Below are 24849 nucleotides of genomic sequence, written 5' to 3' on the forward strand. Positions count from 1 at the left end.
TCTGTAAAATGTAGTGCTGCATGAGTAGTTCAGAACCCTTCTGTATACTGAAAATTGGGAAACATAAAACCAAAGACCAGGTTTCCCTGGAGAAGGGGAAGAAATGAAAGCTACTGCATTTATCTTAACTCAGGAACACCAAGCAAACACTGAACAATTCTCAGTTCTCAATGTAAAAGACTGGTTTACAGGCCTGAGAAGTTCAACTCAGTGAGCAGCTAAATCTTTCATTGGGCTTCTGATTTTTTTTTTTTTTTCCCCTCCCTGTAACTGTTGAGAATTGCTGTTTGTTAGCATGCTTTCTGACTGTTCCTGACAATGGAAAACAGGTCCTATTGCTGGTGTTCCTAGCTCTTCCTTCCTACCCCAGGACTATCCCTGGCTTTATCCTTGCTCTGGGGGACTGAATTTCATTTGAATGTTTTTTTAACAAACAAAAAATGTATACACATGCACACCATATTCCATCGAGAACCATCATACCACAGAACTTAAACATAAATATATAAAAATGCCGACAATGATTTTTATCTTAATGCAGCGAGGAAAAAAAAAGGATAACCTGTGGTTTTGAAATGGCAGTTCTTACATTTTTAATCTTCTCCATTAGTATCTGTGTTCTGCATCTTAAAGAGATGAAAGTAGTGAGAGAGGTGAGTCTGCCCTGCAGTGGATGGGAAGAACACAAACTGAAATTTTGTGTGTTTTGACTGTGGATTCAAGCAGTGCTTGGAAAGCTTTTTTCAAATCAACCATGAAACCTCTAAAATATCACTTTTTTGGAGTAGTTCTGGTATTTTTTGTAAACATTTTCTTATATTCTTGTGGTGTTTTCCACTGTTTCCACTCTGTTGAGCACTGGAAAGCTTTCAACTCTGTGTTTTGCGTGAGGAGCAAGATTTTGGGTCTCATTTCCTTGGGCCCTTGCTCAAGTGCCATCTGTGGCAGGCCTGATGGCCTCATCGGACTTACGTCATAGTCAGCATTGCAGCAAACTGACCTGCTTTTAATTTTATTTGTTCTGTACAGATAGATACATTAGGGCATTTCAAAACTGATTCCTCTAGGTTTTAGCTTGTACCTTTAGTGTATGGGAATGTAGGGTGCAGCCAGCAGCCTGGATTCAGCTGGAGCCTCAAGTGAGTCTTTCCAGTAGCAAAATAATGTTGCTTGGTTGAGATTTTCTGAAAGAGGGGGGGGAGAAGATGTGTTGAACTCTGATTTTCACAGTATGTTGAATATTCTCTTGGTTACATTGTCTTTATCTGGAAATCAAAGGGCAAGTGTTGTTGTTTTTAACTTAGGTGCAGAAAAATAATGCCCGAGTTTTGGCTTTTCTCTCTTTGTGATATTATAGCACCATTTCTGTTGTGGACACATTTATTTCATAAAGATACAACTCTTAAGTCTATATGGTATCCATACACATTCCTGTTAAACATAGCGCATGTTGCTGTAACAAATGTAAAATGTATTCTGTAGCAAGTAGTAATTAGAGAGCGAGCCTCAGCTAATAAAGGAGGTTATCTCCTCAATCATTTGATACCATTGTAATTTTTGTTATGCTGAACTAGAGAGAATATGGGGGGAAAAAAAGTTTGCTATGTGAGACTTCGGTATGCTGGTTTGTGGGAAGTGATTTGCATAATGATTCATCAGGAGGACAGAAGAAAGAAAGAATATCTTGTTATATTCAGCCTTCAGTAGACATGCCAAGCTTATTGTTATCTAAAGGAGGCAGTGTCTTGATCTTTATAAACCAAAGCACCTTAAACCTGGAAAATGAACTATAGTTTAAAAACAAGCAAAAGTTCAGAAATGAAAGCTGGGAACATTCCCAGTCCATCATCCCAAAATCAATAGAATTTCTAAGTAAAAAAATTTTCAGTAATTTCTCTTTTTTCACTCTTGAATGTATTTGTGTGTGTTTGTGTACACACGCAGGCACACACACACAAACTTATTTTGACCAGATGCACAGATGTTGATATGCTCCTGTGGGGAGAGAAGAAAAACCCCATTTTTGGAGGAGAGGAGTTTACAACTGAATTGGATGCTTACATGAATTTACTGAATACTGAGGGTATTACTGGTCTCAAAATTAGCAAACTCAGTACCGAGGCATCTTCATAAAATGCGTATCGTGTTTTGTAAAATTGAGATGCACTGGTTTACTCTGGATATATTTTTGCTCCTACTTAAGCTTTGTGCCACACAAACAGTAGCAACTTATTTGTATTACATGGTACTAAAAGTAACATTTGTTATCACTATCTTTATTTTTTCATGTCTGGCTCAGTATTATTTGGAAACTGTTTGCAATGTAGAATTTGGGGGTGTTTGCAAAGAAGTAGTTTTGAAAGGAGGACTACAATTCTGTTTAGAAGGGGAATGATGCATTGCTTTCGTATGGTCCATTGAACAGGGGTCATGCAGTGATGACTTGTCAGGGAGTTGGGTCATAGTAGGACATATGTGAAGTTGTGTTCAGTGATGTTTAGCCATCAGGTCTTTCAGTCTGATTTGACACTACTTTGTTAATTTTTTTCTTTGTCTTATCAGATGATAGAGCATGTTTAATTTGTACAATAAAAGAGGTAAAATAGGATCTGTTACAGCTATTGTGGTACATGCTGCTTGTTTCAGAATGTTTTTACTTCTGAAATAGCTGCATGCTTTGACGTACCACCAACTTGCAGCAATTTCTAAATAGTGCTGGTTTTGTAGTGATTATTCACCCTAAACTTTAAAAATCAGCATGGTTTTCCTGAATGAGAGTGAAAATAATAATGGCTAATGAACTGTCAGCAGTTTAAAATGTGGTGTCCTTCCAAAATAACACCAACCCCAAACCAACCACTAAAGCACAATACGTACATCTTTCGAGGACTGTTAGGAGTTGAAATGAAATGAATAAGTGAGTTAATTAACTCTGTTCTATTTTGAATGTTGTGCAGTAGCCTTCTGCTGATGCTTACAATGTTTTGCTTCTAGGTCAGCATGATGGACCTCTACCACGGCAGCATGCTGGATTGCTCCCAGAGTCTTTGATATGGGCATATATTGTGCAGCTCAGCTCTGCGTTACGGACCATCCATACAGCAGGACTGGCGTGCCGAGTTATGGATCCAACGAAGATTCTAGTAACAGGCAAAACAAGGTAATGAAAGCGTTCATTCTTACTGTGTTACATTGGTCTGTATTCATGGTAGCCGCTGACCGTGCACCTGTTACAGAAATAACAAGTCTAACTAGAAAGTTTTGTTACTTTTAACTGGCATGAGACAATGTGCTAAAACTTGAAAATTGTTTTTAAAGATCTTTTCAAACATGTTTTGGGAAGATTTATGCATTATCATCAAAGTACTGTTTGGATCCACTACTGACAATTTAGAAATTTGTTGATGATTGTTGCATTTTATTGAATAGTAAAATTAGTATTTTCTGCTTCATAGTAATTTGCTGAGTACTGATGACTCCAAAGCATTTGGTGAATGCTAGGGGAAAAATTGAGTAATGAATAAAATTTAACGATACTACTTCCATTTCTGTTCTTTTTCCTAAAGGTTACGAGTTAACTGTGTTGGAATCTTTGATGTTTTGACATTTGACAACAGTCAAAATAATCCACTGGCATTAATGGCTCAGTTTCAGGTAAGACAACAATGTCATCGTTAGATTGGTGTTTTGGCACAGGGAGTACTGAAAACCAGTGTGATTCCTTTTGGAAGACAAATATTTTAATTAAAGTGTAGTCCAATATATCTATCTCTAAATGACTGTATCTTTTCATTCCTGATTTTATCTTGGTTCTGCCGTGCGTTACTTAAATTTGCTTGTAATTTAGAAATGTGAATGCTCATTTTGCCATCTTCTGCTTCTGAAATTTCAGCAAATTCATCAAACAGGTTGAACTATTAGTATTTAACAAACCTAAGTCAGAAATGGCAGAAAATATGAATTTGTAAAGGAAGGAGAAGAAAAATCTTACATTTAGTGTTAGAAATCAAAAAATAATGGTTCAGTAACAGTTTTTGGTCTGCTTTCTCTGTGTTGTTTTAACGAAAATAAGTGTTGAATATCTGTTCACAGAGGAGTAAGAGGTCTTTTAAATAACTGCACTTAGGCCTTCTCCTCACTCCTAAAATGTTCTAGTATATCCTTATTTTAGACTCCTAGTTTTTCCATGCTCTTCTGGTGTTCTCTGAAGTGTGGACGTCGCATAATTCCCAAATTAGGAAGAATACCTTTAGACTTAACAAAAACTGTTCCACAGTCATCTGGAGCATCACTGTGTACAAGAGTGCCTCTTTCCCTGGCTTCCCCTCAGGGTAAAGTACATTGCTTCAGCAGTCATCACATACCCTGTCCTTACTGGGAGTGAAAGTCTACAGGATGGAGTTGGATTTTTTTTTTTTTTCTCATTAATTTTGCTTATTCACTCTGAGAAAATTGCTCATTCAGAGTTTTCAAATAATAAATGAAATGTCTGAACTTTGGCCGGGCAGAAACTAGCTTATTGGAGACCATGTCCTAGAACATAGCAACTTTTTTTTTTTTTAATGATATAGTAATTTTCAGTGTACTGTGAGTAATAAATCAAAGGATTCCCTGCCTGTCCCCAGCTACATATCAATGGGCTTTTGTAATAGTTTAATAGAAAACAACTGAGAGAAGATAGGAATACAGGTGAGCAAGGGATTCCATGCCTAAAAATGTAATGAGATTTTTTAAAAATCTGAATGCTTCTTTAAATTTTTTTTAATTGCAGCTGGGAAAGAGATCCTCCTGACATATTATGACATTCAAGTAATGTCAAAGCAAAATGGTTAATGTACTTGGAGGTACAAATCTAAAAATACAGGTACATGAGTCTGTCAGAAGCATTTTCCACCATAGCAGCTCAACACTTGTCAACTAACTTGCTCGGTAATGCCTAGTTTTGTTTAGGGGGAATGTTTTTGCATGTTTTATACATTGTTAATATCCAAATTGTTTAGGTATTACTGCTAAACCAGAAAAGAAGTACGCTTAAATACATAGTTTGGAAAATCTAAACTTGAGTTAGAAAATATAGTATTGCCTTCTTGTTTTGTTACTTCCTCTGCAAGAGCTAAGCTTTCACTATACATTTTGTTCCTTCAGAGATTCTGGACTGAGTTAATTCCTTGAAATTCAGAAGTCATTTGTCATCCTCTACCTTTGTTTGCCCTAGCCAGATAAAATTACAAAATAACAGCTGCTGCTTGTCCTTTTTCCTCTTGATCCATGACCCAGTTCCTGAATTCCTCTGGGATTCCTGTGACTGTTAAAAATGTAGGTTATCTCTTGGTTTACGGCCCAGCTAATATGCATTTCCTTGTTGCTGTCTTCAATGGAGGAAGGTATTTTTGTTAGCATTTGTCACTTTCTGGCTATTTCCCATTGTTAATACAGATAGGAAAGAGTTTGGCCAGAACAGTGAGGGGCTATATAAAAAGAATGCGATTGTTCTTTAGAGTCTGTGTTAAACACATTAATTTATATGATCATTTAAGAGTTAAAAAAAGGCAACAATAAGGGAAGCCAAAACGCCATTTGCATTAAAAACAAGGTGTTAAACCTGTATAAATTCCAGTACATCACTTCCCACTCCCCAATTCTTATGTCTTGTGTCAGTCACGAGATACCCAGGGGAAAATTGTAAATGGTGATGTAGGAAACAGTAAAAAATTTTAATAAATATTTCTGTATTTGGAATAAAATGAAAGTAAGTTCTCTCCATATGAAATGAAGAAAAAACATGTTTTATTGATTTTGCAAGGACTGTAAGGTTACATTTGCTCAAAGTAAATATTTTTTAATTTAGCAAACAAAAATAACTTTCACATGCACCTCCCCAAATTTAAAGAAACTAGCTGAAGAGGCATCTGAAGTATTAATGTTGACTTTAAAAAAAAATAAATAAAAAAACCCCTAGAAACTTGGAGGGACTTCTAAGGGCAACTTCAGAACTTTAAAGGATAAGTGAATCCACAGATCTACAGAGTGGATGAGCTGATATTGATCCAAGCAAAGCAGTAGAACAGGATAAACAAAAAAGCAATGTCAGTTTCAAAGAGTTTATGGAAAATGGATCTTGTCAAATAAATCTTATTTTTGACTAGCTGACATGTCTGGCTGATAAAGCCAAGTGTATAAAATGCTGAGGTATCTCTAGGGCATTTGGCATAGTACATTATACCTTTTTAATATTAAAAAAAAAGTTACACAGAAGGGAAAGGGTACTTAATTTTTAAATTGCTCACTGACACTTGAAATTAATGTCTCCCAGTTATCAAATGAATGGACTATTTCTGAGTTTCTCCTAGGGGCTGGTTTTTAGTCTAATGCTAATTAATATTTCTATTGATGAACTAGATGGTGATACAATCTTTACTAGCAAGGCTTTCAGGAGATGAAAAGATAGGTTGGTACAGGTTACAGTTATGAATTGAATTGCTAATTAAATGGTCATTAGTTGCATTCAAGGTACACTTTTGAACAAAAGGCAGCTTGTACTTAAAAGGTGTAAAACTTTTCCTTTAAGTTGAGAATCAACTTAATAGTCACTGTTGATAGTTACTACAGCAAAAGTCTTCGCCAGGCCTGTGGCAGAAGGAACTAGTGTGATCCATAGATATGTGCAAAGCACAATACGGAGTATAAACAGGGCAATGATTGTACCTAATGTTGGTCTGTACCTTGTACTAGCAAGGCTAGTACAGGAATACAGCATGTACTTCTGGTGTCCCTGCTCCAAGGAGGTCTTAGTAGTTCTTGTGTGCCTCCTTTAACCTTTCTCTGCCTAGAAGCAGGAAGAGCTGAATCTTTTGGTATTTTCAGAGGGGAGGTTAGGACTTAATAGGCATACGTATATTGCTTCCTTATAGAAAGGATGGTGTACTCCAGCTTCTGGAAAGTTGTATAGCCTGTCTGCATGAATAGAGCTGGTCAGTGGATGGTAGTTCTATCCCTTCTAAAATAGGAATCTGACTTCCATAAATCCTGATCTCTATGGGTCTCTTCCAACTCAAGATATTCCGATTCCCCTATCACACAGGAAAATTACTGCCTGTCTTTGTGCACTTGTAAAACTTCAAACACTGGGCATTTTAATAAGAGTTTCTTTCAGGGTTTCAGCTGTCAGTGAATAGTGAGGTACCTCCAGAGAGCAATTTAGCTTGGTCAAAATCTGAATTGTCTTGCAGAATTATAAATATCTTAAATTGATCAGACTCTTAACTGAATTGCTTGATGGTTAAGTTCCTAAAATTAGAGAGGTGAATTCAAGCGGCTTTTGAGACTAAAGCAAGTTAAGCATAATTTGAAACGTGTGTGTTTGAGGCTGCACTGATGTATTGTATCGTCACTGCCAGTTTTTCTATTAGATGTAATTCACAAAACAAACAAAAATTAAGTTTGCAAGTCAAACACTCAAAAAACCAAAGACCTGGATTTAGAATTTCCTGGCTGATGTTAATGTAAGACCCTATCAACCATTTTAAAATCTAATGCAATCTGTATTATAAAAACACCTATGTAAAGGAAGTTTTCATAGGGTCTTTCCTGAAGTTGTATATTTTCAGTGTGTCAGGGCTAGGTGAGGATAGAGAATGTATATGGAATACATCCTTATAAATTACTAAAAGTTGAAAGATGCTAAGTGTGAAGTAGGAGACTGCAGAAAGAAGAAAGGTTGTGGTTAATACAAATACTTACCTATTTCTTTTAAGTCTTTTAGAGAAAAAAGTAATAATAAAAATTCCATTGTGCCAGTTGACATATGTCTGTGTAGAGCTACTGCATCAGCAAGATTCCTCTGTTTAGTACTCTAGCAGTGTCCTCTGCTGCTCAAATTGACTGCTTGCTAGTGGGAGCAGGTGTATTCCCACCAAAATGGGGTTTGTTGCTCTGGTTCATTTCTCTCTACCAAAGTAAAAAGAATGCTCAGAACTTCCTTCCTGATTCCTTAGGAAACAGTCTAGCAAATGCCCATCCATCTCTTTCTCCACCACTTTGTCCTTCTCATTTCTGTCTCATTTTCTACATCCTGTTTCTGTCTTCATTAGCTACAAGAGTACTATGCTTTCTAACTTCTGCCATGTTGCATATCCATGTTTAAATTGTTTTGCTTAGTCATATTTGATATGGAAACAGTGGGGAGACCTGGAAAGGTTTTCTTTACTCTGTCCCTGAACACCTGGGAGATGTGGCTGCAGGGAAAGCTCTGCTCAGCTGCTGTGGCCAGAGGCAGCAAACATGGTTACCTCTCTGGGTGGATAAGCTGAGAGGGGCTGTGGTGCATTCACCACCACAACACTTCTAAAGCTGCCAAATTCTAAACCTAACTTCTAATGTTGCAGTGCTGCCAAATTTTCAGCCTTTCTTACACAAATGACAGAAGGTGTATTCCTTGTGTGACTGTGTTCTCTGCTAACCAGCATTTCCTTGCTCTAGGCTATGGAGCTGACATTCTCAGTAGCTTTCACTTTCGTTTTTTTTTTTTTTAAATATCTTACTTTCTCACAAAAAAAAAACCTCAGGAAAATACTAAATTTGTATTTCTAGCGACTCTTTAAATCCAGCCTGAAGCGGGCATCCAGCATGGAAAGCTGCAGGTGTTTCAAGCTTGGTCAAGTTATGTGCAGCTAAAAGCCTTGCCATAAATACCATTGTCTGCTACTAAATTAGGCTTCTGTTTTTAGGGGTAGGCTTTAAAATATGGTATATGTTTTCTAAATAATTTTTGGTGGCTGTCTATTAAAACTGGCAGAATTTTCTATTGTGGCAAAGCAGCCTGTAGGCAGCATTCATCTTTTAAGAGCAGTTCTACTTTTAAGGAAAGTGTTTAGTAACACTTAAGGATTTCTTTATAAAATGTGCTGCTGTTCAGTTTGTCAGCCATACAGGCATGTTCATGTCTAGTTATTTTGGGCAGTTCATATCTTTTCACACTGGCCATCAGAGATTAAAATCTTTGAGTTCTGTTAAAATAGAAACATAATTTGCTGGAATCCAGTGTGGATTTCAGGGTGGAATTCACACTGGATGGATGGTGTGAAAAGACACGAGTCCAGCAAATCCTGTTTGTGTTAACAAATAATCCTTCCATCAGTGTTCCTGCATATCGTACTGAGAAGACTTGCTCTATTTGCCACTAACTCCTTGACTTGTCAGGAGCAAGCAGATGTATGATTAGGAGAACCTGTTTGCAGAGCTTCTGCTCACTACACAAGAGTTCTCTCTGGTACTATCCTTCAGCATTCAAAGATACATATAGTACCTAGACATTGCTAGGTATCAGGACAGATTTTCCTCTGTACATTTTTACCTACAGTTACTTGGACAGTCATGTTGAACTGTGATTTGAATAGCACTTATTTTAGTTGCTGAGATTCTTCTAAGGTTATAGAACTGTCTCTTTACAACATCTAGTACCATAAGTAATAATTTATTTTTACTAAAAATTTTATCTGTGTGTATTTTCTCTGTTAGCAAGCAGATCTGATCTCCCTGGGGAAAGTTGTGTTGGCTTTGGCTTGCAATTCTTTATCAGGAATTCAGAGAGAGAATTTGCAGAAAGCAATGGAACTGGTGACAATCAACTATTCCTCTGATCTGAAGAATCTGATTTTGTAAGTTTGCCTAATAAATCTTTTGAAGGAAATTACTACTTTTTTAAAACCTACAAATGAAAATGTCAAATGGTATTTTTAGATGCAAGTAAGACTACAGATATAACTACTGTCATTGAGTTGTCTGCGCAGTCAATGCATCGTTAAACATTATAATTTAAAATTTGTATATGTATTTTTTGTTGTGTATCCAATAAAATCAATGTCCTTTCTTTATTAAGTGCTGTTAAAGCTCTTAATAAGAATTAGATGCTTAAACAAAACAAGCATTTTAAGTTGTCTTCAGTACTGGGCTTCATTGCCTATTATCTACCATAGCATTATGCTAGTCTTATCTTAGACTTTTAGAAGGTATTGAGAAATAGGCACATTGTCTTTTTGACCAAAGGGTTGAGTGCTCATTTTTCTTGGCTGCTTATTATTTTGTGATGTTCTTTGGTATAGTCAGACTTTCTCCTCTTGCAGCCTAAGAGGGAAACATAGAAATACCTGTGTGCCCCCTCATTTGGCAAAAAATTGCATTACAATCTGAATATTCATGTCTTCTCTGTTTTTGAGTATGTTCTTGCTGTTTGAGTGAACTATGCAGTTCCATGAAAGTACACTCCTATCTTGTATAAATGATTGGATGTATACATGTAAGTTAACACACGTTTTCTCTGTTAATGTATTTTTTACGAAACACTGCAATTGTCAACTTTGTGTATTAAATAGACATCATCATCAAACAGTTACGAAATCATAATAGGATGATCTCTCTGGCATTTGCAGCATGCTTAAGTAATCTTTTTGGGGGTGGGGATATTTTGGCAGGTATTTGCTGACCGACCAAAACAGGCTTCGCAGTGTAAATGATATCATGCCTATGATTGGTGCACGATTCTATACTCAGTTGGATGCTGCTCAGATGCGAAATGATGTTATAGAGGAAGACCTTGCAAAGGTAAATAATTTAGTAATTCCTAGAGGAAGATCTATAGTCAGTTTTCCTACAGCTGTCCTTTAAAAGGGAATGTTTCTACTGTTTTTTTCCTTTTGTTTAGCAACCTAAGTAATCTGCCTGCAGACTTGAGAATTCTGAGCTCAAGGTATTGAAAGTCCAAAAGCTCCGAGGCACACTAGTTTTAGGATGTCCTCAGATGAGCTTTAACAGAAGTAACATCGCTGTGTCCAACCAGCAGTCTTGGGGAAAAGATGTTCTTTATAGAATGGTTTAAAAAGTAATGTTTGGAGTAAGTAAGGCCATGTATGTCATCGCATAGTATGTCATGTAGTCTGTGCTAGGGATTATACAGCAACAAGTGTTGCTTTTAAATTCTTGGATAGATTTGGATTTCAGTATCCCTGTACTTTCATGTTTTCCTTTCCAAATGAATACTAGGTCATGGAGGTAATGGCTGCCATCCTCAGTTTTCCTGAAGTGTAAATCTCTTGCTGTGGGGGTCTGGTTAGTCTGTCAAGGTATCAAGTGCTAGCTACAAAGGAAAAATGTGTACTTTGTCCCATGTTATTGTGTATTTGTCAACAGGAAAAGGTGTCTGCTCATCAGAAGCCACTGATAACAGGATTTTCTAACAAGAGAGATACATTACAGAAGGCTTTCATGACAGTGAAGATGCATGTCAGATAGGGTATTAAGCTTTGAAGGATTTAATCAAGTCTGGTGGCTCCTTTCCATTATATGCCTCATTGAGGATTTTTTTTTTTAAGAGGCAGTAGACCAGTGTTTGGGATTCTGATGGACTGGTTCTCTTAATTTCTCCACTATTGGCTTATTGGATAACAGTTTTTCCCTCCTTAGTGAAAGATACTGAAATCTGTCAGAAGCAAAGAGCTGTAGGAGAGCAAGGTGGCATCTACTTTGGATGCAGAGCTCTAGATTATTGGTGCCCACTCCATCCAAGTCAACCACTACTCCTGGTCTGAAGAAGTTTAAGGTCATTTCTCGTTGGCTGAATGTGCCTGCCCAAAATTGGGCAGGTGGACCTTTTCCCATAACAAAGGTGGAGATTGTCCTGTAATCAGTATTTAAGCAGTCTTCAGTCAAGTTGTTTGTAGCAGTTGCTTATCACTGGCAGGTGAGCAGAGCTACTACAAGTCCAAGTTGCTGTATAGCCCCCAGTTTGGCAATAGCTGTCTAACTGGCAGTGATAAATAGCAGTTGCTAATTAGCTATCATACTATGTTTTGTTTGTACTACCACATCCTCAGTAACATCAGAGCTACAGTATCCCTTAAGTCTAGCTTAGTACCTCTCTTCATTGTTGCCCCAAAGCAGATGCTTAGGGGAGAGTATTAGAACAAGACTAGCATATGATATTTTTCCCTGTATTCTCCAAGCATGCAGTCATCTGTAGCTTAGGGGCTTCTGATGCTGAAGTGGTTTGTATGTAGTTAATAACTTTGTTTTCTTGAAGCCATGTATATATTGTTACTCCCGTAACATTCATGTTTCACAGAGCAGCGACCCCATTATGCTATCCCTTTTCTTACTCACCTTAGTATTCCCATCATCTATTTGTCACAGCATTCAAAGCCTCATTTTTTCAAGTCCTTTAATCCACTCTGTAGACAAGCTCCCTACCTTACAGGCTACCAAGCCTGCAGAGAGGCCACCTGGAGACTTAGTGCCAGTGTTGTTGCTCAGCTGTGTCACCATTCACTGGGAATCTTCAAGGCAGTGACATTCACACAGATGTGGTTTTGGCTTTTGTGTATTTGGCCACATACCAAAAAATTATTTGGAGGTTGTATAGGCCTCTGCTAGCTGGACAAGGTAAGTCTTCCCTGTCAGTCTCTAAGTGTAGCTACTGTTGTGGTATGAGCTGTTCTGCTGTGTGTTTTTGAGACTGGTAATAGAAGTCTTGCAAGCGATGAGTTGTCTGAGGTCAAGCTATTATCACCTTGACCTACTTTATTTATACAGCTGTGCGCAGTAATCTACTCCAGACAGGATTCATTTGAAATCAATATGATCATGCATGGAATGAGATGCAGCTTAGCATGAATAATGTTGGAGAGCTGGGCCGTTGGAGAATATGAATAATATCACAAGAGAATCTTTCTCCTCCCAGCTTTGAGCGGCTTTTACTTAAAAGATTCATCAATAGTGTAATGCAAGCTAGGATGTAACTCTATTATATCCTAAGCGATGAGGAAAAATGTATTAAATCAATTTTTTAGTTGCATCTATTCTAAGCATTTATGATTCTATTGTTCTGTCTTTTGTGTCAGTTTGTTCTCATTGCTTTATCTCTGTTGTTGATGGGACTTGGAATGGATACTGTTTTAAAACTTAAATTCTAGCTTTTTTAAAAAAAAAAAATTCAAAATTGTATTTGTAATCAATTGTCATTTGAATGCTAGTCTGATATTGCTAAATATTTACTAATAATGGCCTACAAAGCATTTCTGAGAAAAAAATCTGGTAGATTATGTTCCTTCTCATCTTAACCTGAAATAAAGTATTATACTATATACTTTTACAGGTCTTGATAACTGTGTGTATATATATTAACATATTCTTTTTGTTTAACTTACTATATTTTAGCATACCTGTAAGTATAAGCTGGCAAGAGACTAGACTTGTTTCCCCAAAGAAATAGATTGCCTGATCCAGTTCCTGCTGGGGCAGAAAGGTGTGGTTAGTTGTTAAATTTCCAGATTATAATTTGAATATGAAATGCTAAAATAAGCATTGGGCTACTGATATCCAACATAATGCATTCGATCTCTTCCTGAAAAAATTATACCCTCTGTTTTTGAATAAATAAGTTATTGTAATTCATAGTGCTTCATTGACGTTGTTACTACATATCTTTTGCAAATCAGTGTCTTAATTTTATGTTTCGGAAACTTTAATAAGATCTTTCTTGTTTTCTAGGAGGTGCAAAATGGAAGGTTGTTTAGGCTTCTAGCAAAATTGGGAACAATCAATGAGAGGCCAGAGTAAGAAATACTTGTTTTCATGGTGTAGAGTTTACAGATCCCAGTTTTCAATGCAAGGTTCCTTTCCTGATAGATTTAAGCTAAACATTTTCCCCATATTTGTCCCTGAAGAAATGAGTATTTAAGAAGCCTTGAGAAAAGTAAGATAAGAAACTTTGACCAAAATTTTAAGTAAAAGAGAAGGCTACAAGTAGATATGCCAAAGTTGATTTTTTTTTTTTTAATATGGTTTCTCTTAGCAGTCTCTTGAGTGACAGTAGTTTTTGAGGAAATCCATAGCTTGATTTAACTGTAGCAAATGGTGTAGATATTGGTTTTAAGCTAGTTAATTTTCAGCTTGTTTTTTATCAACTACTACATAAAAATGAAGTGTTCATGGTCTGTTTTCCATCCTAGTGAACAGACTTGTGTTTGTAATGCTGTTTTCTAACATTTACATGTCAAACTTGAAGATAACTCTTGCTTTCTTCCATTACTTTTCTGTGGTCCTTGTTAGGCATTAGTTTTGGGTATGTCAGCAGCTGAGAAACTTTGAATACATTATCTTTTGTTTGTGGCAGGGGGGAAGACTGTAATTTAATTGCAAATTATAACAGATATCTTAGCAGAGCAGTAAGATTACTCAGTTTAGATTGAAGAGTCATGTACATCTGTGAGTTTTGATTTTTCTTAATTTTCTGAGTTTTAATATCAGCCTTTGTTTTGCACCAGGTTTCAGAAGGACCCAACGTGGTCAGAAACTGGAGACAGGTATTTACTAAAGCTCTTTCGAGATCACCTTTTTCATCAGGTGACAGAAGCGGGTACTCCTTGGATTGACCTCAGTCACATTATCTCATGTCTTAACAAGGTACACTGTACTTGGGTTAGCTTTTAAAAATTTGTTTGGGTTAAGTTTCCTTAAAATAGTATTCTACTTTAAAGCAAGTTGGCATTGGCAGGTTAATTCTGTTGATTTAACTGATCGTTATTTTCCCCATTTTGGATGAAAACAATGTATTCACTAAGCTAATATTCAAACATCTATGGATATTTTAAATAAACTTAGTATATTAATATTAAAACTTGGAATTCAGTAATATAGCATGAGATACAGTATTAACTTTTCATCCTAGAATGCATTGGATACTGTGGATAAGCACTGCTGGTCCCTTTATGCTACTCTGGTCTTTCAACACAGCATAAGGGATCCATAAAACCCCTTTAACTGGGGCAGGTTTCTGCTGATATAGTTAACACAGAGGATGGTCATAAGGCAAGAGAATCCATTCCTAAACTGTGCTGACCAGAGTAGGAAACGGGAGGGGAAACTGCAGTAGAAATTTGTGTAAAGCCTTACCATCTAGGACAGTGCTGGAAAATTTCTGTGACTTAAAATGTTAAGACTGCTTCTGATAACTTCATTAGCCTCTCCAGCCCTTCATTTTCCAAGGTTGATTTAGCAGCACTATTTGGAGTTTTCCCAAAGCTGCACCACTAGCAAAATTTTAGCTGAGCACTCTCATGATTAATAGTGGGAGATGGGTGAGAGACCACAAGATCTTCAGTAGTTGTAGAACTGGTCTTGCTCCATAAATTTAAAAAGTACGTGAGCTGATAATTTTTTTTTACTGGTAGATCAGCTTTCAACTGACTTTACATTGTTTTGCCAAACTTCAGTAATTCATAGGAGACTAAGATGCTGCAACTTCTTTTTTTTTTTTTTTTTTTTTTTTTTTAGCTGCTTGGTCATTCCACTCACTCCATAAAGCATGGTTATGCAGATACTGACAATATACAGTTTCAGTGGCTAGTATTTTCTTTTCTAGGATTAGGATAGCCAACTCTCTCTTCCAGAAAAAACTGAATATATTCAGATCCTTTGACATGTAACAACTGACTTAACTACAGTTAAATCTTTTTTCTAAATTGTCAGGCCTTTTATTCTCCTATTAGACTACTGCTGTGCATTTCTTTAACCTCCTTTTTATCTTTCTGGTTGGTGTCTGAAATCACTTTAAAAAGGACATTAAAGGGATTGAGGCTAAATCAAAAAGAAAGCATGTTGATATTCAAATAGGCATTGAAATGCCATCATGATTTGAAAGCAGTGACCTGTACAGTACTGTAGCAAGAGGGGACAGTCCTGAATTCGTAGGTCAGGTAAGAGATGTCAAAGAATGCCTTGTTCTATAAATGTTCATGGCTTACCTTTTTAAACAGAGGCTCTTCTCTTCTGTGGTTGTGGGCTCAGCACACAAAAAATATAAGGCTTACAGAATTCTGCTTCGGAAACACACTTTGAAAAACACTTCTGAAACTGCAGTGTGTACTAGTAGAAGTGATTATTTGGGCTTTCCTGCTACATTCCTAAAACATTCATTTTGAATGAAAATTACTCTATTGTTTACATTTTTGGGGATCTTTTCAGCTGAGATACTAATTTGTGCCTCCACAGGAGGAGAGAAAGTAAGTTATAAATATTGATGTTTATAGTTAGCTGTGTGGCTTTATTAATACAGATCTTCCATAACCTACATTCATTAAGGTAATTCACTAATTTCTTCTATGATGCTAATGGGAACAGTAGACAATATTTCACAAAGAACTTAATTGTGATCATATTTTGTAATGGGTGTTGGAAGAGACTGATGGTTTTATCCTATTCTACAAGAATTAAAAGCTAATTGGCTTGCTTTTGTCCTTCAGAAGCTATTCACAAAGCAGGAACTCTAAACTGGGGAGGTTCCAGCTTTTAAGGTTAGACTCAGAACATTATTTTAGAAGACAAATACAAGAAATTTCTATCTTGCTGTGTTGCTCCAGACAGCAGCTAGTCTTAGTGTCAAATGATAGCAGCTAGTCTCAGTGACAAATTTAATTGTTCTTCTGTTCAGTACAACATTGTAACACATTTAATCCTGCAGGGGTTGTATTTCCAAAGATTGTCTTAATAGTGTCATATTCCACTTGTCTCTGCCCCACCTTCTGTATTGGAACAAGAAATTTTATAGTGTCAAGTATTTGGAAATACCACTGTATCGACTAAAACAGACCTACAAAAGTTTTGCATTATAAGAGAGTCTGACAAATCTCCCTTGATGAACATTTCATGCAAAGGGAGGAGAACACAAGATACAGTGTTGGAAGGGACTTCAGCATTTAAAGTAGAATATTCCTCTGTTCCAAATTGGGATTTAGTGGTACATCTCTAAAGTACATAGTGTAACATAAAGTGTTTTAATATTTAATTTGAGAAGTTTGAACAAAGCATGAAAACAAATGTGGAACAAACTTTAATCTTTAACCCTAAATAATCTCTCTGTGCTTGGATTATAACTAGGTAATTTTTTTTTTTTTTTTTTTGAGTAAGGCCTGAAATGCATGATACAGCTTAGGAACTAATTTGTTTCCAGTACTGCCAAAAACTTGAGGTTTGGGTTTGTACAGGTTTTCAGACTACCTGGGGCTGATCCATCCATAATTTTATTTTAAAGTGGGCAAGAAGTCATTTACCTACCCTACATGGAGGCTTGTGGATTTTATGTGCAAATGTAATGTCAAACATGGTTTTGTTCATCAGGAGCTATATGGAAATTTTGCTAGGCTTTCTACCCAGGGGAAGATAGCATTGCAGGATTATTAGCTTTATGGAAAGGGAAGAAAACAATGGTGTAACCTAGTCCAAAGGTCTGCAGTGTCCATCAGGTTAAGACCAAAATGTCTCGATTTCTTGGCAAGTACCTTGTTGTGGTGCGATTCAGATCCTTCCTTTCTGTGGCATCAGCAGATTTGGACTGCACCACCACAATGTACTTGCCAAGAAATTGATTGCTTTGTTATTGGGGAAATGTTTTGCCATTTCTTTCACACTTCTTTTATTTTATCTTTTGCATTCTTGTTACAGTTAGATGCTGGTGTGCCAGAAAAAATAAGCCTCATTTCCAGAGATGAGAAGAGTGTACTTGTGGTAACTTACAGCGATTTAAAACGCTGCTTTGAAAATACTTTTCAAGAACTGATTGCAGCCGCAAATGGTCAGTTGTAGTATTTGCTGAAAGCATGCAGGACATTGCTGAGGAACTTAACCAATAGCAAATTGCACTACAGCTGAATTGTTGTTGTCATCTCATTTCACATTTGGGAAACAAACAGGAGATGAGCAAAGCTGCTTGCACTTCAGTCAGGTACACTGTTACTTGAAGGGAAGAATGTTTCACTTATCCTAGAGCTAAGGCTGCCATTGGAGGCTTTATCTGTGAAGAATTTATTTTAGATTAAGGAACACATCAGGTGCATGATGTTCCTGCTTTTATTTTTTCCACTTGTATATGCACTAATTTTAATTTTTTTAAGACTTTTCTGATCTCTGAAGTTTTGCCACATTGTATACTTAAGGGAAACTCTTTGCAAGGACATTTCTGGGATACATTTTTGTCACTGAGGATATAGCAAAATTTATTCATTTTTGATATTATTTGCACCCAGAATAGCATAAAGGACCAGGTAAATAATTTAATAGAAATTGTGTTCTATTAATGACCGTTTAGTTTGTAACCTCTGTAAAAGTGTGTTGTATGCAAGCTCTGTATGCCACCCACTGTTAGCTCAAAGAAATGTGAGAAGACGAAACTTTTTAAAACCAGTCAAGTGAAGTATTGTTGAATTGACGAAAAGGAAAGAAAGTCCCCTGTCATTTGATTTAAACTTTGTCTAAGCGAAGTGACGAAAATAGTGTAATGGGAAACATCTATAATTTAAGGAGCATATCAAACTTGCTCTAAACACAACCAGCGCCTTTTAAAAACTGTTTGTACGTTTTCCTGCTAGTCAGAAGCATTTACATTTATGCAATTTTTTTAATAGTTTTTTTTTAAAGAAATTGTTTAAATGCCTGAAGTTTCAGGAGTGTATTACTTTAGGTTATTTACAGTATAATTTTTGTATAAAGTTCTGTTCTTTGAACCACAGCTTTATTATGGTACGCTACACTGGATACAGATACAAAGACACTGTTAAAAGAAGATTAACTAAACACAGCAGTTGTCTGGCATCAAGAGCTTTTCAAGTTTTACAGCCTGAATCTGGAGGGATAATGATCTGCTGTGCCTTTGCAGTCACTGCTTAGCCCAAAGTAATATTACTTTTGATAATACTCAACACATGAATATTCCTGAAGTAATTCAGTCTCAAAAGTCTGGAATTTTCCTCCTCAATTACCTTTCTAATATTTGGACATGCAGTTGTCTCCAAACTTGGGTATTCATGGGATTTCTAGTTAAACACCTACACTTTGATACTGAAGACTGCCAAATATGTAGGAATTTCCTTTCTTAAAGCGGTAGTGAAGACTGTATCTATCCTTTCCCAGCACTGAATGTTTTAATAGCACTGGGTGCTCACCATGAAGAAAATGTGGAAACTCAAAAGGTCAGGACAGACTCTAAGCACTTGCAACTGATGTTACTGACATCAATTTTAATAATTCTCAATATTTGTAGTTTTCAGAGAAGTTTTTAATATTTCTCTGTCCACTTTTATAAGCTTTAAAATGATTCTCCGCCTTGAGACTTGCATCAAGAAAAAAGCAACTCTCTTCACCTCGAAAGCTTTGAAGACTAGGGACATGCTTTACACATTTTAGAAAATGTGGTTGAATCCACGTTAGGTAGCATCAGTTGTTGAGTTAAAAATCGATTATTGTTGCATTTGATTGAATGAATTTTAAAAGGAACATAATGTTTAATATTCAAACTATAACAGTTGCCAGAATGTTCTTTTTAATATAAAAGGAACAGGAACTTTGAAAAGTGAACATGCGAACCAGTCTTTTATCATTAGCTCATGTATTTGAGGAAGAGCAGCTGTCTTTTATATGTTTTTTGACAAATCATATTGTAATTCTTTTGTACAAAAAAGAAGTACTTGTATTCTAGAAGAAATATGAAATGCTTAATTTATAAGCGGGCTGAGGTTTTTTCCAGTATTGTTTTCTTTGAAAATGAAAGGGGATCATCTGTTCAGTTGTGGGGTTTGGGAACCTTTGAAAATTTAATTTGTGGACCAATATTTTGTGAAAGTGTAAGGCAGGGGTAAAATAGGGCTTGAATTCTCATCCTTTTTAGACCAGCAAACCACCCTCTGCAAGACATGTCCAAATTGCAAACCTGTGTGTATTTGCATAATGTCAGTTTGCTTCAGCCCCTAGTAACCTCAGGACTTGGTTTAAAAATAAAAAGGTAGACAGCTAATAAGTTTTCATACATAATGTCAGCCAGATAATATTTGGTGTCAGGTAATACATTAAAAAAAAAAAAAAAAAAGTTGAGCTTTGTTTTCTATTTATTTCATTTGGTCTGTACTTGGAAATGATTTGAACAGTCTGAAGTTCAGCTTGGGTGTTTTTTTGGGGAGAGCCCTTCTACCCCATTTTAATTCCATTTAGAAGGTTGTCCTTAAGTTGTAGTTTGATCCATTCATAGGATGAACTGTGTATCTGTATTTAAAAAGAGCCACCAGGATGTGCCCTCCCAGATGGGAAATTTAATTCTGACCTTCCTATTTTTTACAGCTAAAAGCACAGAAGGGACAACCTTTGAAATAATCTGATGTTGGTCATTTTAATTTTTGTACCTGTTTTAAATTCTGTTGTTCTATTTACTATATTGTAAATATTTTGTTCAGGGTACCTATGTATTTTTGATTTGCCCTTGTTTCAGTAATTCAGGTGTCAACTGCTTCCCCTAAAAAGCACCAGTATGTTAAGTTTTAATGTCATGATCCCAATATGTGTTACTCATCTTTAATCCTGTTTTCATTCTTCATGTGTACAGCAGTATTTTTAATAAAGAATACCAGAAATAACCTGGCCTTATTTTGACAATGTGAAGTTCTGAAGTTGGGTACAGGGCTTTTCAACTTTGGTGCTGGAATTGTGCTTCATTCTGTCATACTTCTGTATTCACTCTGTCTGCAATGCAGAGTTTAAATAATCATGAGTCACAAAGTGCATTTCGTGCTTGCCACTTATACTATATCAGATGTTCTAAAACTTACAGATGTTGTTGACTAGAATCGTACTAATACACATTTCCTTAACTGCTAAGTCAAGTCCCATCTGCTTTTGCTGGATCAGGTTTACTCAACAAGCCCTAATTTTGAAAACTCTGTTAAAGTACCCTTACGTTCATGCTTACTGAGCTTTTTTGCCCAATATCAATGTGTATTCATTTCTCTGAGAATTTGCTTGTGGAGTCACGGCAGCTTCATTTCCCAGAATTATTTTTCTGTATTGTTAACCAGCAAAGGTGAGATGATTTACCTATAAATCATCTCAAAAATCTCCTATACCTGTCCAATCCTGACCATGCTTATGTACTGTGAAAGTTTGTACAGTAGGTGTGAAGTTGTCAGTACTCCCTGCATTGACATGAAGTCATTGTCCCTTAAATTGCAGTTTTGGAAATTTTATTATGTAAGCTGCAGTAGGCTTTATTGACACACCTAGTCTTCTCCAGTTTCCTTCTTTGTAATGTGCAGTACCAGCTCCACAACTGCAGCAGTAGGTGATCCTAGGTTCTGCTTCCTCAGAGAAAGTTTGATCTTTGCTTCCTTCCAGCACTTGTATGTAGTTTATCTGCAGTGGAGTTTGGAGATCCCCTCAGGTTATAAAATGCTGTATAGCAGAGAGCACTTGACTAAACATCTCTGTAGAGGCAGCATCCCCAGTTTCTGATGGATGGAGGGGTGGGGATGTGGAGGTTCTCAAGAAGAGAAAGCATCTACCAGGCCTAAGGTGCTAACTCATGTCAGGTGATTCAGAACAGGCGGTGCTGGGGATGCCTTAGCTGTATTTGCTGTCTTTTCATCTGTACCAGATCTTCTAGCTGCAGAAGTAACTGGGCACAGGGGGCAGCTGAATGGAGGTCTGTCAGTGGGCTGCTTTTTCTCTCCCTGCCATGAAATCTTGACTTTCCAGAGGCAGAATTGATTTTTTTTCCTCTAGACAGCAGTAAGCATTTCCTAGATATGCTGAATCTAGGGGATGTCACTGACACAGCAGTACAAGTGTCCATCACTGTAGCTGCTTTGCTGTGTGAGGAGTGTGCCTTCCGTACAATTATTCTGTATTCTTCTTTGCTCATAAAACTGGCCCATGAGGATGGATTGTTTGCCAGATATGTTAGTGCTGCCCAGTACTGAATCATCTGCTGCAGCAGTCTTTGACACTGGATTGACTAGTTTGGCAGAACTCGGGATTCTTTCAAAAGCAAACTTTATTATATGAATTTAATAGTCAAATACGTTATATGGAGACAGAAAATGCAAGACAAAACAGGAGTTATTCACACCCAAAGAAACTTAGGGAGTTCATATAAAAGTAATCTTTGTAGTCCAGTTTTCTTAAATATTTATGCACAAAAAGTATATTTATATATTTACACTGTGCAAACATTTCCTTTGAGATGCATGATCCTGTAACTATTTATCTCAGTTAGAGTTAAGAACCAGTTCTTAAACTTTCCTTTTTATTTGATCTTGATCAAAACTACTTTACCAGCAAGAGAGGGTGCAATAGATACTTAAAACTGATGATCTCTTGGCCAGGAAGATCTAGAATTAATACTTAGCTTAGAAGTAGTGATACATATTTCTTTTACTTGAATATTCAAGAACATTTTTCTTTGTAAATACGCAGAAGGTCATTTGTCTTTAAGTCTGTTAGTGGGTTAAATTCACAGCTCCTAAGCTGAGGTTTAAGAGGTCAGAACCGTATTATATGTAGCATTTGAGTTAATATATATTTATAGTGGACTGTGAGAAGCTGAGATTGGGCAGTAGTTGTTGATTTGGAAGACATCAGCGATACTGTGTTAAATGGCCAACTCTCACTTTATTACTGCATTCAAAGGTGGAAGGTGATGGTGCATCCTTACGCTTCTTGAACAAAGAACACTCATGTCCTTTCTGAGATGCTACACAAAAGTCTGTTGCGAATGAATTCTGTATTTTTATTCCTGTACATATATGCTGGTTACTAACATGGAAATTCAACTGTCTTCATAGAAAACCTGCCCTGAATTTCCAAGCAGATTGTCTTGTCATTTCTAACTAATCTCTTCAAACTCTGTAGTGATCAATTCATTTGAAGTATATGCAGTTTAGTAGCCATTCTGTCTTTTCAGACAGATTCCCATAAATAGAGCATAACCAGTGCAGTGTTAGAAGGTCCATGAGGTTTCGTGGACAGAGCTTGGCTTTAACATATCTAACTTGTGGTTTGGTTCTGGTGTGTGTTGGCATACTGACAAAGTGCAAAACTTCAAGAATATGTACTTATTTCAGCAGGCTTGTCCAAACCAAATTGATATGTATTCCCTGTTGTTGCAGCCCTGGATCTGATCTTAGTTCTCCTCTATCCTTGCCAACTGTGTTTTGCAACACATATTGGAAATTCTTGCCTCATATTTGCTAGCGGAAGCAGTAAGAGCTGTATAATGCCCCATCCTCAGCTAGCTAATTCAGCTTACACAGATCATTAACCTTTCCTCAAGTTTCTCAAAGTAGAGTTTTCACTAAAAGCTGTAGAACATAGTCTGTTTCTTTCTTCTTGAAGAATCCTTTATTTTGCAGCACTATACAGGCCCCAGCAATGGGGTGCAAATTCCTGTGCCTGACATGGGTTCTTGAGGGCTCCTAGCTGCCTCTCCTGACCAGGACACTGGTGCTGCACCCAAGTCCAAGCAGAAACTGGGTGACTAGAGCATGAAATACCATCCTGCTGACAGGGACTGAACAATGAACGGGTCTTCTCAGTAATGATGACCGTCCAGGTTTTCAGAAGCACTGGGCAATTTTAGTGGCAGCTGTTGGTGTTCAGCATTTGGGAAGGTCAAGGCCTAAGCATTAGTATTTTGCTATATTTTGTATACGTTTGTTGCAGTCTGTAGAAAAGCAGATCACTGAGATTAAGCCAATGATATCTTCTTAAGTTTAGAATAATTAAAATTACTTGGGTCAGAGTTTTTAAACTGACAGTGTTTCAGAAAAACCTTTTTTGGATTAAATGCACATTTAAATCTTGGCCTAGAAGTACTTAAATGGGTGGCTGAGAATAAAGGACAACAGAATTGTAGTCAGGAGGGGGAGAATGGCTTGCTTTCATTTTCTCCAGCACCATGTTACCATATGTGTATCTTCGCTTGGAGTCACTGAGCTGGTCACAGCTGAAACTGCAGAAGCTTCTTGGCTTGGTTATTCTAGAAAGCACCGACTCCTTGCTCCTGCTGGCACCTTTCACACTGTAACAGAGCAGTGTCACTGTTAGCGTACTTATGTAGATGTACGAACATTTGTTTTAGGACTTGAGCAATGCCACATCACAAGAAGCAGCTTTCTTTATTCTTACATGATGGGAATGGCATTGATGCAGATGGGATTGCTTAATGGGAGAGTGGGACGGAGGACTGAAAGAGCCCTCCTGTGTCCCCCTGTCAAGTCCCCTTCTTAAGAAAGATGCTGTGACTGAACATCTCTGTTAAAATGCTTATGTTCATTTTAAGAGTTGGTGCTTACAGGGGATATTTGATTGCTCAGCCTGAACCCTAATTGCTAATTTGTGGCAGGTGCTAGGGAGTAAAATGTCACTGCAGGGCAGAGCAGCGTAGAGTGTCTGGCATCTGTGCTGCTGCTGGGCTGTGCATCCCTATAGGGTCCCACACTTAATGTTCTTCCTAAGGAAACAGGGAGTTTTTTGAGCAGGAGTGAAGTAATGAAAGCTTTGGGGCAAAAGCAGAAAGCTACTAGTGTAGGTGTTCCCAAAGCCTAATGCTGGGACGAATTTTTAAGATAAATGGCTGATGTTTGTGAGGAAGGACACGGGGTCTGGATATCTCCTCTCTTCAGCTTCTCTTGGCAGTGAACATGAACTGCTGGTTTGAATTAGAGTTTTCGTGTCCCACAAAGGACCAGTTATCCTGTAGGCTGCCTTTTATAAGATACCCTTTACAAGTAGGCTTTAATGCCTTCTCAGCTGAGCCACTCTTAAAGACACTGTGCCTTGCAGCACTTTCTCACACATATTCAGAGAACACAGTGCTTAAAAGGGCTCTTTCAATAATGAAGAACGTTAAGGTAAAGGGAATTACACCATTGGACTTGGATACTGAAAATTTATCTGTAGACAAAGGACAAGCATTTTCTATCATTTATTACATGTGAAATCCTAATGCAAAGGTATGTTGGATCACAATGCCTAGAATCAGAT

General features: G+C 37.1%; 2 protein-coding genes across 6 annotated transcripts in view; one reads left to right on the forward strand and one right to left on the reverse strand.

The window, feature by feature from the left end:
* PAN3 (poly(A) specific ribonuclease subunit PAN3) overlaps positions 1 to 24849 on the forward strand; it is a 93740-nt gene that overhangs the window by 54747 nt on the left and 14144 nt on the right. For 3 of the 5 annotated variants that reach the window (XM_026858342.1, XM_026858351.1, XM_026858374.1), the window contains 7 exons: positions 2995 to 3160; positions 3567 to 3654; positions 9517 to 9656; positions 10470 to 10599; positions 13540 to 13604; positions 14316 to 14454; positions 17491 to 20444. In XM_026858342.1, the coding sequence (XP_026714143.1) occupies positions 2995 to 3160; positions 3567 to 3654; positions 9517 to 9656; positions 10470 to 10599; positions 13540 to 13604; positions 14316 to 14454; positions 17491 to 17631 (869 nt within the window). In that variant the 3' untranslated portion in view covers positions 17632 to 20444. Of the gene's footprint in view, positions 1 to 2994; positions 3161 to 3566; positions 3655 to 9516; positions 9657 to 10469; positions 10600 to 13539; positions 13605 to 14315; positions 14455 to 17490; positions 20445 to 24849 lie in introns of those variants that run through there. The other 2 variants (XM_026858360.1, XM_026858366.1) reach the window with 2 other exon arrangements.
* Positions 21887 to 24849, reverse strand: part of FLT1 (fms related tyrosine kinase 1) — a 100181-nt gene continuing 97218 nt past the window's right edge. Inside the window, exon 29 of the mRNA XM_026858330.1 lies at positions 21887 to 23884. Coding sequence (XP_026714131.1) covers positions 23680 to 23884 — 205 coding nt within the window. The 3' untranslated portion in view covers positions 21887 to 23679. The remainder of the gene's footprint in view (positions 23885 to 24849) is intronic.

Source organism: Athene cunicularia (assembly GCF_003259725.1).
Source record: "Athene cunicularia isolate RWA chromosome 1 unlocalized genomic scaffold, athCun1 chr1_part1, whole genome shotgun sequence".
NCBI classification, from domain to species: domain Eukaryota; kingdom Metazoa; phylum Chordata; class Aves; order Strigiformes; family Strigidae; genus Athene; species Athene cunicularia.